General features: G+C 33.7%; 1 protein-coding gene and 1 long non-coding RNA gene across 7 annotated transcripts; one reads left to right on the top strand and one right to left on the bottom strand.

The window, feature by feature from the left end:
* Positions 1–657: 657 nt before the first annotated feature.
* On the bottom strand, positions 658–14,201 carry LOC139861913 (uncharacterized). 6 transcript variants are annotated; one of them, XR_011763996.1, is made up of 10 exons: positions 13,781–14,201; positions 13,432–13,575; positions 13,267–13,340; positions 12,845–13,183; positions 12,349–12,766; positions 12,049–12,127; positions 11,723–11,919; positions 1,724–1,789; positions 1,361–1,504; positions 658–1,177 (listed from the first exon to the last, which is right to left on the bottom strand). It is a non-coding gene; the product is annotated as an uncharacterized lncRNA (long non-coding RNA). The 6 variants fall into 6 exon arrangements; XR_011763997.1 differs by having other exon boundaries at positions 1,724–1,783; XR_011763998.1 differs by lacking the exon at positions 1,724–1,789 and having other exon boundaries at positions 12,349–12,522; positions 12,639–12,766.
* LOC139861353 (uncharacterized) lies at positions 4,449–5,751 on the top strand. Its single transcript, XM_071849726.1, has 2 exons — positions 4,449–5,480; positions 5,579–5,751. The coding sequence occupies exons 1-2, from the start codon at positions 4,568–4,570 to the stop codon at positions 5,593–5,595; spliced, it is 930 nt and encodes a 309-aa protein (XP_071705827.1). The 5' UTR covers positions 4,449–4,567; the 3' UTR covers positions 5,596–5,751.
* Positions 14,202–18,714: the final 4,513 nt, after the last annotated feature.

Genomic DNA, 18,714 nt, shown 5'->3' with positions numbered 1-18,714 from the left:
TAAATAATCAGTTAAAATTTAAAGAATTCGAATCGATTACGACTTCAATTTCAAAATCTAACCTTGCGATTAACCTGAGGATGTTTATCTTCGACTCTGAAACGACACAAGATTCAACACATACCTCTGCGAAAAACATGTAAATACTCAAACGAATACACAGAAGGCAAATATTTAATCACAAAAAGGCAATATGAAACCACTAATGATCCATAAGTTGCATTAATTACTTCATAAATCTTGCATTCTTTTTGCAGATTCATCACAAAAAGGACAATATAAATAAAAAAGGCAATAGTAAATATCATGTATTATCTTGACCAAATACCTCCATACTACAACAACAACAAAACCCAATATCACAATGAGTGGTGTATGGGGGAGGTGAGATGTAAACAATCCTTCCCCTATCCTAGAATAAAGACAAGTCATTTTCCCACCCAGAGTGAAAACACTCTCAAGAGTAGAGAAAATCATCCCTCTCTTTATTGGACGGATAAAGAGATTGCTTCCGAGAGGACCTCCGGCCTTTAAGTAGGAAAAAGTTTTTAAAAAAAATAAAAATACTAAAATAAAAATAATAATAATTGACGCCATGAAAATGGTAGAATCAAATTTCCATGGGTTTTAAATCCTGCCTGGAATTTAAGTTACTACATAAGTTGCATTAATGACTAATCACTAAATTAACAAGATACCTCCATACTATAAACACCGACAAAGAACCTATATAAAAGTAGACAGACCAACCCATCACCCAATCAGATTAAAACATGACCCGCCCAAATGGAACTAACTGTAAATAGAACAACTACCTAACAAAGTACATAATTGACCCAAATTTAAGGTGTAAAAGGCCCTATAGAGATTAATAAAAGAGCTTCAACAAAGTATCATAACAATTAGAGGTCGATGACTATTATAGTACATCTTTAAATGAAAGCATAATAACTGAATAACATCATCCAGATATCATGTCAGCCCAATGTGTATACACTGGAATGTATGTGCAAGTGTGTTAAATTCCAGATGGTCTTCTATTACTAAATAATCAAAACAGTTGTAAGAATATAAATAATCACTTCAAACAAAGTGGGTCTGATGGGTTAATAATATCAATTGATGAGCATACGTCCGTGAAAGTTTGCTGAACTGCATCAATAAATGAACGTCTTAACTGCATCAATTTCAGAACAATAGATATTAGATGTAAGTTATTGTATAACAATAAATGCTTCATTTCTATAAGTAAAAGATGTTGAAACATATAGAAACATATTTTTTCTAATGAAGAGCTGAAACAGTGAAAGATATGATTTAGTAAGTATGCATTATAAACCTGCCGTAAAGAAGCACTAACCATTTGAATATATACAAATGACGTGCATATCTAAAAAAATATATGTTTATGTCTTGGACTTCAAGAAGAAAGTCTGCATATGCAGTCATGTTCAGCTACCATTTCTTCATTTGTTGCATTGTCATAAAGATGTGTATTGTACAACTGTAAGAAATCCAACGTAAATATCTTTATGTAGGTGAACCATGAACATACCTATAGTAACAACTGCATTCATATTATATGACTTAACAAAAAACTAATCGAAACTTAAAAACTTGGGTCAATATTGACACCTCCCAAATGTGACATTTCTGGTTTGTTTCATGGGTCTTTAAGATGAAACACATATATTGAATCTAATAAAAACTACTAAGATCATACATTTTGATTTGAAACGATGACTACCAATCATTCAAGTTTGTCACTTCCCACACATCTTCACTGCACCTTAACGTTGCCACATTAGTAGATAATGTGAAAAAAACAATGTTACATCACTATACATGAAGGTAAAGGAAGAATATACAACACACAGACTATATTATCAAGAACCAAATGAGATTTCAATTGTTTATATGCAGAGTATATAGTTGTGTTCATATCATAAAGGAATGATATTTCACTAAAAAGGGGATATATCGACCCAATATATTAAAGTATGGTTAATTTGGGTCCTTAGTATTGAAGGTATTTCGTATGCCCGAGAGACATATTAAATTAATGTGGCTAATGTGTTATGATCCAAGTCGGGTCATACCCAATAACAAGCTTACCGACACCTTATAAGTATTAATCTTAATGATTGGATCATTAAATAAATACACGACACTTGAACTTTAGAAAATCGGATTTCTAAAGTATTATCGCTTGAGATAAATTATTGGGATAATTTATATTTAATTATTTATAAGTTTAAATAATTATGTTGTGTTATATTTTATAAATTGGTTTATAAAATGTAAGTAACTTAACATATGTATGTTATATATAACAAGTTTATATATTTACAAGACTTATTAATACAAGTTTTATAAAAATATGAATCTTGGAATGATACATACACATGGGACGTTTTTTTCAGCCCCTAGGCACCCTTCACATGCCAAAATATGTTACTTTTAATAACACACAAGTGCCAAGGTACATGCTTATGAGATAACCAAGGTTTTGACTCAAGTAAGTGGAGATAATACACATAAAATAGCTTGCAAAAATTCTGGTTCAGGACACTAATCTGGCCGAAATATTTTGAGGGTGAAAGAGAGTTCTTTGCTTGCTATTTTATTACTTTCAAGTGTTCTAAATCCTAACTAAAAATAAAGGGTGTGTTGGTGATCAAGGCTTGTGGGTATAACAACTTGAGGCTTCAAGTTAGAAGCTAATATCCATCACATTCATCAACAATTTGAGCTGCACCAGGCTGCTGCTGTTCGGATTTTATCAAGGCAGAAAACTGGTTTTATAGCTTAGTTAACAAGGGTTTAAAGGTTCCAAAGTATTGCCAAGATTAAGGGTGGTGTTGGAGTACAAGAGCTTAGGGTTCTGCGCACTTGAAGGTTCAAGTTAGGAGCTCATTTCATCATCATCTCCTTCAAACTTTCTGCTCATTTTGAAGAACCCTCAAACTTGTTTTGAGGAGGTATAACATCTTTCCTTCTCTTTAATTTGTAAGTATATTTAGCAACTTGATCCATGTGGGACTTAACTTTAAATTGGTTTAAAGATAACAAGTAAAATTTGAAAGTTTCACGCTTCCGTTCATAATGATTCTTAAAAGGTTTTAAGTATTATCAAACTTGTTAAATCCCAACAATGGTATCTAGAGCCGAAGTTGTTGAAATATGCTTCAAATTGTTGTTTAAAACCCACTACATTTGCAATCTACTAACATGCATGAATGTAGATTGCAAAAACAAATGGGTTTGGGTGGGTTTGTTTGATTGGCCGAATTTGAAAGAGGTTCCAAGAGGGTTTGGAACTTGCATTTTGGTCAATTTTGGTTGCATGTTAAAGTTCACAATCCTAGCCTTGACCTTGTGTTGATTGCATGTTATATTTGGTTGATTTGTTATATTCATTTGGTATGTAATATTATTCATTCAATTGGCATGTAATAATTATTATTTTGGCTATGTAATTTGTTTTACATTTGGTATGTAAAATAGAATAGGTTGTATTTCATTTTCTAGATAAAAATGTATTAGGATACATATTTTGTAAAAATGAAGAACAAGATCATGAAGACTTCAAGAACACAAGGAGCATATGGATGCAAGGTTAAGTGGGAGATTGTAATCTCCTACTTTGTATGATTAACCCTTACCCGGTGACATTTGTTTTCGGCTAAACAAATGTCCACCAAAATGGCTAGATTGTGAACATACTTATTTTGCATGTGTGGTTGTTTGTATGATTATTGTTTTGTATGTTTGGTTGATACAATTAATCACAAGATAACAACTAACAAAACGACATTTTAATTGGTTAAATTAGACGTGCTAAGTACATGCAAAACGGCAATTTAAATGGTTAAATTTAAAAGGCAACCGAGAACCTTAATAAATGGTTATTAAGAACATGATAAGGATCATACATATAAAATGGTTTATATCAAGTAATTGGTTTAATTACATAACATGAAAATAGATTTTCAATTAAACCATACACTAAATGCATGTTGGTGTATGGTGTAAAAGTTTTCTCAAATTAGAATTAATGAAAACTTAAAATCCCTTATTAACAAGGCAAACAAGTTAAACGCCATCCTTTTGTGGAAACACTTAGACGTATTAAGGAAACTCTTGATGGGATAAAGGTCACCTAACCGTCATGAGCGAACTAGTATGAATAAGGTACACTTCGCATACATGTGGGATAAAGGTCACCTAACCACTTGTATGTTAAGTCTACATGTTTACACAAGTAGGACGACTTGATTTGGGAATCATGAACTTAAGGTCACCGAAGCATGATGAACAAATAGGCGTTGATGGGATAAATATGCCATGCAAAAGGATTGCATGATCCCATAACTTAGAAGTTGCAAAAGGATTGCAATTGTCATATAATGACTACCTAGCTAAATCAAATAACGGGATAAAGGTCACCTAACCGAAATTTGATTTACCGTTGGATTCTAATATTTAATAAGTCAATTAAAATTTAAAAGGGTATTGAATGTTAAATTAAAATCGATACTTAAACGAACTTTGTTAAATTTTGTAGATGGCCGCCAATAACAACAACAACATTCCAAACGCACCACTTAACCTGAACCACCTATCATTAAGGTCTCTCTTAGAGAAAGACAAACTCAACCATACAAACTTTATGGATTGGTTCCGCAATCTTCGGATTGTCCTCAAACAAGAGGATAAAATGTATGTGCTTGAGGACCCCATTCCCGATCAACCGGATGAGAATGATGTGGAGGCAATGGCCTCTTACGATAAGTATTGCCACGACTCCCTTCAAGTCTCATGCTTAATGCTTGGGACTATGATACCAGAACTCCAAAAGGATTTCGAGCATCATAGTGCATATGACATGATAACGCAATTGAAGGAGATGTTCCTCCAACAAGCGCGTGTCGAACGCTTCGAAACGGTTCGGGCGCTACATGCTTGTCGTATGGACGATACCCAATCGGTTTCATCTTATGTACTTAAGATGAAAAGCCTTATCGATCGTGCTAACCGTCTTAACCTAAACATATCTAATGAGTTAGCCACCGATCTTATCCTTAACTCCCTATCAAAAAGGTTTGATCAATTTGTAATTAATTACAATATGAATGGGATGGATAAGAGCATAGGTGAGCTTCACGGTATGCTTAGAACGGCGGAAACTAGCATGGGTAAAAGGGCTTTACCCGTGTTAGCAATCGATCAAGGTGGATCCAAAGGTAACACCTCTAAGCCAAAGGTGGCTAAGAGGAAAGGACCCGCCCATCAAGGCAAAGGGAAGGGGAAGATGGTTACCTCAACCAAGAACAAGGCTAAGAAGCAAAAGGTAGCAGAGAAGGCAAACCCCAAGGAAGACCCATGTTTCGGTTGCGGTGAAATGGGTCATTGGAAACGAAACTGTCCGGTCTATCTTAAGGAGTTGAAGGACAAGAGGGATGCAGGGCAAACCTCAGGTAATATATATATGGTATATATAGAGCTTAGTATTACTTCTTCTAATACATGGGTATTAGACACTGGATGTGGAACTCACATTTGCAATTCATTGCAGGGGTTCAAAAGAAGTAGCAAGCAAACGGGAACATCAAGTCTCTACATGGGTAATGGAGCCAAAGTGCAAGTGAAGGCTCAAGGAGACTTTGTGTTAAAGCTTCCAAGTGGTTTGGAACTTATTTTGAAAGATGTTTTGTATGCACCCGATTTATGTCGAAACATTATTTCCATTTCCCGTTTGAAACAATGTGGTTTTTATCTTAATTTTGTTAATGATGATATCCATATTTATTTAGATAATGTATTCTATTTCAAGGCTTCACCTTCAAATGGAATTTATGAATTGGTTCATGATGACACATCATCTAGTAGCTCAATGTACCATACAAGCACCAAGAAACTCAAAAGGGATTTGAGTGATTCCTATTTATGGCATTGTCGCCTTGGTCACATAAACAAGAACCGAATGCATACACTTCAAAAGGATGGACTTTTGAAATCAAATGAAATGGATTCGTTTGATGTATGTGAATCTTGTTTACAAGGCAAGATGACTAAAGCACCTTTCAAAGGGACTTATGAAAGGGCTAAAGATTTATTGGGATTAATACATTCGGATGTATGTGGACCCTTTAAACCCATGACTAGGAATGGTGAAAGATACTTTGTTACTTTCATTGATGACTTTAGTCGTTTCGGATATGTCTACTTATTAAGACATAAGGACGAAACTTTTGAAGCATTCAAAGAATATCAAAGCGAAGTACAAAATCAACTCAATAAGACAATCAAAGTACTTCGTACCGACAGAGGAGGTGAATACCTAAGCGATGCTTTCCAAGATCATCTTAGGAGTTGTGGGATTATCTCACAACTTACTCCACCCGGAACACCCCAACTTAATGGAGTTTCCGAAAGGAGGAACCGAACCCTAATGGATATGGTTCGATCTATGATGGCTAGAAGCACGTTACCTCTATCATTTTGGGGTTATTGTCTATGCTCCGCGGCTCGTATTTTAAATATGGCCCCAACCAAGAAAGTGGAACGAACACCTCATGAGATGTGGTTTGGAAAACCTCCATCTCTATCATACTTAAAGGTATGGGGATGTGAAGCTTATCCTAAGCGTTACGTCCCTAATAAGTTGAATGCTCGATCCACGAAGTGTATCTTCATAGGATATCCCAAGGATAATATGGGATATTATTTCTATGATCCATCCGAGCAGAATGTATTTGTTGCTCGGAAGGCGGAATTCCTTGAAACTAAGTTCCTAATGGAAGGAAGTAGTGAAAGGAAGATAGATCTTGAAGAGGTTCAAGATCAAATAGATGATACGCAATTGGTTGACACTAGCACTCAACATGAAAATGTTGATAGTGATCAAATGGATGATCAAGGTACACGAGACGTTCGAAGATCTAGTAGGATTAGTAATCCTCCCGAGAGATATGGGTTTCTCGTGGATGGTTGCTATACGGTTGATTTGGATGAACCGACAAACTACGAAGATGCTTTATCAAGGATTGATAAAGATAAATGGCAGGAAGCCATGAACGCCGAGATGCAATCCATGTATGAAAATCAAGTTTGGGAACTTGTTTTGCAACCTCCTAGCTCCAAGCTAGTTGATTGCAAATGGCTTTTCAAAATGAAAACCGACATACATGGAAACTTGGATACATACAAAGCTAGACTTGTAGCAAAAGGTTTCACTCAAACTCAAGGGGTTGATTATGATGAAACTTTCTCGCCTGTGGCAATGCTAAAGTCTATTAGGATATTATTTGCCATTGCTGCTCACTATGACTATGAAATATGGCAAATGGATGTCAAAACCGCTTTCCTGAATGGATATCTTGAGGAAGATGTTTATATGGTACAGCCCGAAGGTTTTGTTGATCCGGAAAATCCTAAAATGGTATGCAAGTTAAAGAAATCAATCTACGGATTGAAACAAGCATCTAGAATGTGGAATCATCGTTTTAATGAAGAGGCAAAGAAATTTGGCTTCATTAAAAATGGTGATGAAGCTTGTGTATACAAGAAGGCTAGTGGGAGCTCTATAATGTTCCTTGTGCTATATGTGGATGATATATTATTGTTTGGGAATGATATAACCACAATGCAAGAGGTCAAAACTTGGCTAAAAGGTTGCTTCTCCATTAAGGATCTTGGAGAAGCACAATACATATTGGGAATTGGGATCTATAGGAATAGATCCAAGAGATTGATAGGTTTGAGTCAAAGTACATACATTGATAAAATCTTGAAAAGGTTCAAGATGGAAAACTCTAAGAAAGGTTTGGTACCTATTCAAAGAGGAACCGTTCTCAGTTCATCTCAGTGTCCTACCACGAAAGATGAACAAGAGAGAATGAAGAAAGTCCCATACGCATCTGCTGTTGGGTCTATCATGTATGCAATGATATGTACTAGACCGGATGTGTCATGCGCTCTAAGCTTGACAAGTAGATACCAGAATAACCCAGGAAACAGTCATTGGATTGCTGTTAAAAGTATATTGAAATACCTTAGGAGGACTAAGGATATGTTTCTAATATATGGTTCTGGTGAGGAGGAACTCGCTGTAAAAGGTTACGTGGACGCGAGTTTCCAAACTGATCGAGATGACTCTCGATCACAATCCGGTTATGTCTTCGTGTTAAATGGTGGTGCAGTCTCTTGGAAGAGCTCAAAACAGGAAGTTGTTGCGTTATCCACTACAGAGTCGGAGTACATTGCCGCCTCACTGGCAGCTCAGGAAGCTGCATGGATGAAGAAATTCATCGACGATTTAGGAGTGGTCCCTTCCATTCAGGACCCTCTTGAGATCTTTTGTGACAACGAGGGTGCCATTGCTCAAATCAAGGAACCTCGTGCTCATCAAAAGACTCGTCACATTGAGCGGAGATTCAACTACATCAGGGATGAGGTTGAAAAGGGAAAGATATGTATTCACAAAGTTCACACAGATCAAAATGTTGCGGATCCACTCACGAAGCTTTTACATGGGCCAAAACATGAGGGACATGTTTGTGCATTAGGGCTTCGATATTCTAGTGATTGGAATTGATCTATTTTATGTATTGTAACGGAATGAATTAGTTCAAACTCATTAATATAATTATGGTATTAATTTAATTATGAGTCATGTTCCAAATTTTGCATATTTTATCCATGAATAAACTTTTATTCTGAATTCCGTAGTTGATCACATTTGTGGGAACAAGTGTGAAGTTTAGACTATTATGAACTTGGATTGGTATACATTCACGGACTGAATGTAGGGCAGGGTTGCTACCAAGGTTCATAGATATTTGTGAGATACAAATATTGGAAGACCCGCTCTCAAGATTTACTGCATGGAGCCTTTGTGGTTGATCACATGTAATCTTGAGTAAAGGCGAATATCATCGTATCCTCTGACCTGAGATACATATTGGGTCCTGATATTCACCGAGTATTATGCCTTGATTCTTTCCTTCGCTATTCTGAAATATGGTAGTACATAAGGAAGAGCTCAGGTATAATGCAAAGTATGTATCTAGGACGTATGTAGTCAAGATGGAATTTGTCCCTCTTATTCGTTGAGAGTCAGATGTCTAAGGCCTGATAAAGTTAAATCTATAAGAGAGTGGTCACTCTGTATCTCTTGGATTTGACATGACATCTAGGATGAAAGGATATAATGAAAGATTCACCTATTCATATTCGAGATGGGAACTCGAAAAGGATGATGTTATTGAATGGCACAAAGTCATAACATATTGGGGGTGATGGACGGTCGTTAGGTGGTATCCATCACTTGCATTAATTTCTTATGGTTCTCGTGCAAGTGGGAGATTGAAGGTATTTCGTATGCCCGAGAGACATATTAAATTAATGTGGCTAATGTGTTATGATCCAAGTCGGGTCATACCCAATAACAAGCTTACCGACACCTTATAAGTATTAATCTTAATGATTGGATCATTAAATAAATACACGACACTTGAACTTTAGAAAATCGGATTTCTAAAGTATTATCGCTTGAGATAAATTATTGGGATAATTTATATTTAATTATTTATAAGTTTAAATAATTATGTTGTGTTATATTTTATAAATTGGTTTATAAAATGTAAGTAACTTAACATATGTATGTTATATATAACAAGTTTATATATTTACAAGACTTATTAATACAAGTTTTATAAAAATATGAATCTTGGAATGATACATACACATGGGACGTTTTTTTCAGCCCCTAGGCACCCTTCACATGCCAAAATATGTTACTTTTAATAACACACAAGTGCCAAGGTACATGCTTATGAGATAACCAAGGTTTTGACTCAAGTAAGTGGAGATAATACACATAAAATAGCTTGCAAAAATTCTGGTTCAGGACACTAATCTGGCCGAAATATTTTGAGGGTGAAAGAGAGTTCTTTGCTTGCTATTTTATTACTTTCAAGTGTTCTAAATCCTAACTAAAAATAAAGGGTGTGTTGGTGATCAAGGCTTGTGGGTATAACAACTTGAGGCTTCAAGTTAGAAGCTAATATCCATCACATTCATCAACAATTTGAGCTGCACCAGGCTGCTGCTGTTCGGATTTTATCAAGGCAGAAAACTGGTTTTATAGCTTAGTTAACAAGGGTTTAAAGGTTCCAAAGTATTGCCAAGATTAAGGGTGGTGTTGGAGTACAAGAGCTTAGGGTTCTACGCACTTGAAGGTTCAAGTTAGGAGCTCATTTCATCATCATCTCCTTCAAACTTTCTGCTCATTTTGAAGAACCCTCAAACTTGTTTTGAGGAGGTATAACATCTTTCCTTCTCTTTAATTTGTAAGTATATTTAGCAACTTGATCCATGTGGGACTTAACTTTAAATTGGTTTAAAGATAACAAGTAAAATTTGAAAGTTTCACGCTTCCGTTCATAATGATTCTTAAAAGGTTTTAAGTATTATCAAACTTGTTAAATCCCAACAAGTATTTGACACAAAAGTGTGGTTAACTTTGAGGCACAATTGTCACAAAAGATCGCAAAAGGACACAGCAGATGGAGCTTTGCATATACAAATGTTTTTACTAATTTCAAAACTGTCCAGAAGTCATCAACTTTGCATATACAAAAAGTGTAAATGCATAATTTTACTTGTATTATTTTTATTTCGATAGCATTTGGAAGTGGCAGAATATCCAGTTTTTATTGTGTTTAAGGATAATAGTCAAAAATGTGTAGTTATGCAGCATTGCTTTGCACATTTAAAGATTTTAGACAATTTGCATTGAGTTTTACTTCATAAGAACATAACACTTGTAATTGACTTCTTTTTTGCAACCCATTTAAACAAACGTAAAGCCGTTAGAACCTATCTGACAATATCCCATTCAATTTTCAACCCATACCAGTTATGTTTGCAACCCATTAGAACATAACATATGCGATTTACTTCTTTTTTGCAACTTTTATTAACAAATAACTAAAACCCATTTACAACCCATTTTATTTTCAACCATCACAGTAACTTTTTCAACCCAGCACACTTATGTTTTCAGTACAGTCCCTTGAACCCTGTTACATACTCTTATATATTATTATATCATATAGGAATGATCTTTCAATTAAAGTTATGTAACATGAAGCTACACAAAGCATTTTAATGTAGTTCTTGTGATGTACATGAAAATAAATAGTCACAATATACCTATTGTCATTTTTAACTGGTATGTACATGATTGCATAAGCTTCATCTTCTCTAATAGTCACAATATAAATAGTCACAATATACATGATTGCATACCTTTGTACGGATTGAACCGTTATTGATGATTTCAGATGTACAAAACCCTAATTTAAGCTTCGAAATAAAACGTATCAGGTTATAGTTAATCAAAGGTTTTATCGATTTTTCGAACTAATAAACGATTACAAACATAGATAATCAACATTCAATGCAAACAAAATTGACATATCAAATCAACATTCAACACATCTCAAAGTTGCATTTTACCAGGTACATATGAATCCAGCAAAAAAATTATTTTTTCTAAATTACTCACCAGAATCAATCATCTAATGTTACGTAATTTAACTAAAATCAAAATTCATAGAATTCTCACATACTAAACTACATAGATCTAAACTTCCACACACAAAAAACGTAAATTAAACACATTGAAAAAGTACTGAAAAAATAAAATTCATACCAGGGTTAGAAGACTCGTTAAAAATATCTTGAATCGTAGCATAAACTTCATCTTCTCTAATGGGTCTCAAAGCTTCTAATCTTTTAGGTAAAAAAAGCTCCAAGTTGCAAACTTTACTAACTTTTACATAATTTGATCCATAATCAGCCCATATGAAATCTTGCCCACCTCTAATAAATGACATCGTTGCACGGTTCCTATGAACATATAGGGCTGACATTAATTTGTTGGCAAAAATTCTAACTGAGGGTCCATGAATCAATGCAAATAGAAGATTTATAATCAAATAATCAATCGTGTGAAAATAACACATAAAAGAAGCATACCACTTGTTTCCAAGGAGATAGGGTTCACATTTGGCCCAAAGCTTCTGCAATCAGAAAAGCATAATCATCCCGAATTCATCTGCTCGTTAATCAAATTATCAGTATTTTACAAACAAACAATTAAGGAAAGAAATTTTATACTTAATTGCACAATGCATGTACAATGGCCTAAATAGTTAGAGTATCACACAAAATAAACTTCTCATGTAGCCACTGCACCAAAAGAGTTAGCATTTGTACCTCTGAAAACATTTGCAACCAATGAACAAAATGAACCAAATTTCAATAAAAAAAAATTACCAATTCAGTAAGGGTTGAATGCAACCCGTCAACATTCTAGTCATCTTTGAGCATCAATTTCAGTAACGTTGAATGCAACTCCTCAACACCATATCGTCCTAATGAAAATCATGAACAAGATTTTTCTACGGCTTTAGTATTGTATCTTTCAAATCCGTCCAATTGGTAGTATATCTGATTGTGTACAGGTTTTAAAACGAATTATGTCAACATGAATTCATATGAACATATCCTACATATGTTTCAAATCTACTACATAAAGTAAAAAAATAAACAACGGGGGGTCTAACACGATTATAGACGCAACCAACGATTAGTTCAAACCTGCACCATAGATCATAACTTTACGAACTTTGCTCTGTACACCCCACTTATGCTTTAAAATTCAAGCCCGTGATACTCATATTGCCGATATTAACTGCACATTTAAAGTGTCAATTAAATCACAATTTGGAGCTGTTAAAAAAACCAAAAAGTAAATTTTTTTACAGCTTACCAACAATATCCATGCCAGTTAAATTAGGCATGAACCGACTAATATATATGGCCTTCGGCTGTTTCATCTGCTTTTAGTGTTTCACACTCGAATGAAATCTTAATCTTACTATTCTGCTATTTCTTGTCGACCAGGTGAACAACGTCTTTCTCCCATTTGTCAACAAACGGACCACGTTACGCACACCAAATACTATCCAAGTTGGAATGATTGTTTACAACCTAAAGTATCATGCAATATAATGTATAAAAACGGTTACCCGGGAGCATGTTCAATATTACATAACCGTGCAGCATCATGACTGCTTCGTTCAACAACTACCTCACGTTCTTTCTTGCTCTAAACAAAATAAAACAACTCACTACAACTGATTTTTCTAAAGGCTAAATATCAAAACACTAAATCTAATATAAAAGTTTTACATTGTAGTCAATGAAAGTCAATTTGACCAATCGATAATCATCACCCGTGCTACATTCCCTTTCACATGCTATCTCTGTTTTCATGGTTACACATTTATCAACAGAAAATAAGTATTTTACATGATAGACTTCTATATGAATAGAACCAAAGCTATAGAAAAATACCAGGGTCATGAATGCCATAACAAACTGAATGAGGAAGATGAACAAAATGACCCGAAATTGACCCATTTGGTAACAAAGCTATTGATGCCATTCCTTCCATTTTCAGCTCAGATCCTGCTACTTCTTCTTCATCTTATACTTTCTCTGTATTTTACATAAAAAGGAAAAAAATGTAAAATCATACCAGGAATTAATTTTAAATTTTAATTTTTTTGTTTTATGCATCGAATGACGTAATTGATCATTACCCAGATGAATACGAAATCAATTATGTATTTGTATCTCCCAAAATTATTTTGATTGCGCAATTAGGAAGCTCAAACAATACATACGTTTGAATGAGACATACCTGGTATATCATATCAAAATCAATTAATTCATATTAGGCGACGAATGTGATGACGATTGTTCGAGTTTTAACGCCTCGATCTGTACTTCAATCCATACAATTGGTTGTAATCGTTCAAAATCCATTGTTGTTCGAAGTGAGTAATCGTTTGATCTGTATTTCAATCCGTACAACTGGTTGTAATCGACAATCTGATTTGGTTGTAACCATTTTTGACACAATGAATCGATATCGATATTCAATTGATATATATGAGTTTGTAGCAATGTCAGTACAATCGATTTTTAATAACATGGACGAATGATTTCGTATGAAATTTGTACCATCATGTTCATAATTTCGCTACAAATTTATTGGTGGTGGTGGCGTTTAACTAAATCGAGTAAGATATGCATCAATCGATCACATAGTGTTTAGGGTTTTTTTTATTTTAAAGAGAGAGAGAGAGAGAGAAATTGGGTGTATAGGATAGGATAGATTCGAAAAGGAATTAATATTTACACCACTGTTTTTACTTAATCCACCAAAATGTACTATACTACCTTTAATGATAATGATAAGTTATACAAATTTTTTGTTACAATCAAACAAGGGATATTGTTAGAATAAAGACACCAAATGATGATGGAAGAATAAAATTTGAAAGTGGAAATATCAACTCCCATTTGAAAAGTGATGGATCAGTTTAGGAGAACATGGATCAGATTAGAGAGACAGCTGCTTATAATTAGGGATTATTTAAATTTAAATTCAAAATTATGAGAAAAAAGTATTTGCTGAGGATGAATCTGGTTGTACATGGTTTATATGCCTTTGTATCTATGTATATGTTTTTAGGCTATATATATGTACCGATGTATATGTTTGTATCTATATATGTATCTATGTATCTAAGTGCATGTATTGGTGTATGTATGTTTGTCTGTCTTGTATCTGTACCTAGGTATATATATCTACGAATGTATCTATATGTATTTATGTTTAAGCATGAGTTTTTTTTTTTCATGCTTTCGTGTGGTATATATATATCGGTGTGTGTGTCTGTGTGGGTGGGTATATATATATATATATATATATATATATATATATATATATGTGTATATATTTTGTTTGTCTGTATGTCTACCTGAAATTAAATGGTTATGTGCACTATTTTATTCATGCTCTTTGCCCTACTGTTGTGCATTACTGCTATATGTGTCCCCTTTATGGTACTGTGTATGGTTGCTTCTTGCAAGGCGCTCATTACTCGTACAGGTACGTATCATTTGCCCTCTCTATTTCGTTCTTATGAGCTCTTCGGGCCGGAGGTCCTTTAGAAAGCAATCTCTTTTGCGCTAGAGTAGACGGAGGGACGACCTTATCTAGGCGCGGGTTCTATACCCGCGGGTGGAGTAGTGACTTCCTTCTAATCTAGGGTACGAGGAATGATTGTCTACACTCACCTCCCCCATACCCCACTTTCGTTAGATTGGGTATTGTTGTTGTTGTTGTGTTGAATGTGGTTGTGCCACGTGAATTTACACTACCGATTTAGTTAGATGGAAGAAGAGGTATATGTTAACATTACCGACGATTACCGATAGTCAAAACTTAAAAGTTTAGGTGTGTATTTTAATGTATAGTATAGGGGCTCTAATGTAAAAATACCAAAGTGTAACTTTTTTATATATGAAATGAATACACAATACGGTTTATTCATATAAACATGGGCTTTCAGGGCGATTCATCTTTTCTTCTTCCGTGTTGGTCATTGTTGATACATATTTCCGCCTAACAGCTTATAAGTATCAGTACAAGGCTAGAGCTACTTAGCGTGATGGGGTGGATTGCCGATTAATATTTATTCTCGGGATGGATCCCTGTAGACCCGGATTATTGTCTAAAATCGTGGGGTGACTTTATCAATCTAACGGAGCCAAACTGAGAGTTGGTCCGTTTAGTACTTTGCGGTTAAGTCTTCAAGTTCTAGAGTAAGAAAGTACTATGTGAGAAAAAGTGTTCTCTACCACAAGTACAAGTGTCCAAAAAGTGATGGCCATGTGGCCTATTTATATGCATGAGTGCTCAATAATGGAACATTAATTTGACCTTTTTTTTTTTGAAGAAAAAAAAAAGAAAACCACATCTCAAGATAGGTAAGTTGGTAGATTTTTATATTATTATAGTATATATATATATATATATATATATATATATATATATATATATATATATATATATATATATATATATATATATATATATATATATATATATATATATATATATATATATAGTTACTACACACAACCAACGCATAAATAAACATTAAAATATGCGTAAGTTATATTGTGATTAATAGGATGGTGTTATAAGTGATTATTGAACTTTTTAAAGGATGATTAATCGAATATGTTGATAATGGGGATGGTAATTGATTATTTAGAAGGATTTTATTGTAAACTTAAAGCCCTCCTAAATTGGTCTGGTTCTGATTCAGGATGTAACTGAAAATCATTAAGTCAAGGGGTGATTCTGACTGTGAGGTTGCTTACCTATCCCCGGCACTGCACTCCCTAGTTGTGTCATACCCCGTCCTAATCCGTCTGGACGAAGTCACCAACATCTGGTTCCATTGCGATGATCGACTCCAAATAATATCTTTAAAATGAGCAAATGCACAGCGGAAGATTTCTTTCATACCTGAGAATAAACATGCTTTCAAGTGTCAACCAAAAGGTTGGTGAGTTCATAAGTTTATCATAAAACAATAAAATTCATCATTTTGATAGACCACAAGATTTAAATACAGTACACCTATCTCGTGTACGAAACCATTTTTATAAATCTTAATAACCGTACACATGTCTCGTGTACAAAATATCTTACACATAACCTGTGTATAAAATCATTCTCTCGATACATAACATTCACTTTTTATTCATTGCTTGGCTTGGTAACCGACCTTAACATATAATGCGCATAAATAATATCCCCAAAATAGAACATCTCGTCTGTATAATATATAAACTTCGAAGTACTAAACACCACGCTCACTAGCTCTTCCGTCTAGAGAACATTCTGGGTGGGGGTGTTAAACCCGGTAGCTACCTTTAGGATTCACGTGAATTAGGGCCATACCCGATTCTAATTCTTAGGTTACCAAGCAATAATAATCTGGGGAAAAATATTCATATCAATTGTGGCAATTATCATGTTCACATAATTCAATGGAGGCAATTATCATGTCCACATAATTCATTCGAGGAATGTTTTGCTTGTGTCTATTTCGTCAAACATTTATAAAAGCATTTCATGTATTCGCAGTTCAAAATGTATTTTGAAAGCATTTAATAAAGCAGTTGTAAAAGTAGCGCATGTATTCTCAGTCCCAAAAATGTAAAGAGTAAAAGGGAATCAAATGAACTCACCTAATGTATTTTGTAGTAAAAATACATATGACAACATTGAACAAGTGTAGGGTTGTCCTCGGATTCACGAACCTATATCAATTATTTATATTAAAACATATAATTAACATGTAATAATAATCAAACTAGTTTATATATAATAATTATATAATATATTAGTTTGTTTAAAAATAGTAATGTATTTGTTATTTCAAATATATATATATATATATATATATATATATATATATATATATATATATATATATATATATATATATATATATATATATATATATATATATATATATATATATATATATATATTAAAAATAGTACATTAGATATACTTATGATATATAATAACTTTATTTGTATCTAAATATCTTTTGTTTGTTAAATTAATAATTACGATAATACTAAAATAATAATAGTAATAATAATAATAATAATAATAATAATGATAATGGTAATAATAATAATAATAAAATAAAAATACTACCTTATAAGTTTTTTTTTTTTAAATGCACTGAACCAAGCTCGAACCCCCAACCTCTCGCTTAACTTAACAATACCCAAGACCATTCATCCACCTTAGTTTTTCTGTTAATATAAGGATACTAAATTTATCCCATGGTTATGTTTTCATCTTCTTCATTATTTAAAGAGCATCATCATCATCTTCATTTCGTGTTCTTCATCAAGCTTCAATATCATCACAATCATAATCATTTTCGACATTCTTCATCATCATCATCTATCATCCTCATGACAGAATCACGTTATCATCATAAATCTCAATATCAATATCATTATCAATCTCAATATCGCTGTTAATATTAATATCCTTCTTAATATCAATATCAATATCAATCGCAATATCATAAACCGTCATTTATTATGATCCTCCTTATATTCATCACAACGAAAACGGAAAACGTATAGCACAGTGGTAATCGCTTGTAGAAATGGGGTTTGAGTTTTAATTTAAAACAGAAAACAAATGGGGTTTTGCAAATTCACAGAAGTTTAATCATTTTCAGTTCATTTCTCGGCAACTTCTTTCACGGCTATAAGCATTATCCAATAATAAGATCGGCCCACAAATTTAATTCATTAAGCCCAATCAAAAGTCCAAAAATTGAATTTCCCAATTCAATAAGTCCAAGAACAAAAATAGCAGATTAATAAAAAAAAGATTTCGGTTAGTTGTCTTCTAGTTGGATTCCACAAACAATAGTCAATCAAATTTATACATCACCTCGTTGCTTAGCACCTTTTAGCTAATAAAAACAACAAGTTGTTTTGCAACTTAATCGAATGAAAACAAAAACAACTCATCATCTTTATCGTTTAATATCATCAATCGTGTACTCGTCAACCACAAAAAAAGGACTGCAGCAACTCAAACATATCATTCGCTCATCATCATCCTCTTCGTTTCTCCATCATCATCGTCGTATCATCATCCTTATCGAATTATCTTCATAATCGAGTCTTCATCATCATAATGGTTGCGGTTAACAAAAAGAAAATGAAAAG

The sequence above is a fragment of the Rutidosis leptorrhynchoides genome, chromosome 8, assembly GCF_046630445.1.
Source record: "Rutidosis leptorrhynchoides isolate AG116_Rl617_1_P2 chromosome 8, CSIRO_AGI_Rlap_v1, whole genome shotgun sequence".
In the NCBI taxonomy this organism is placed as follows: domain Eukaryota; kingdom Viridiplantae; phylum Streptophyta; class Magnoliopsida; order Asterales; family Asteraceae; genus Rutidosis; species Rutidosis leptorrhynchoides.
This window is presented reverse-complemented; position numbering and strand designations above follow the sequence as displayed.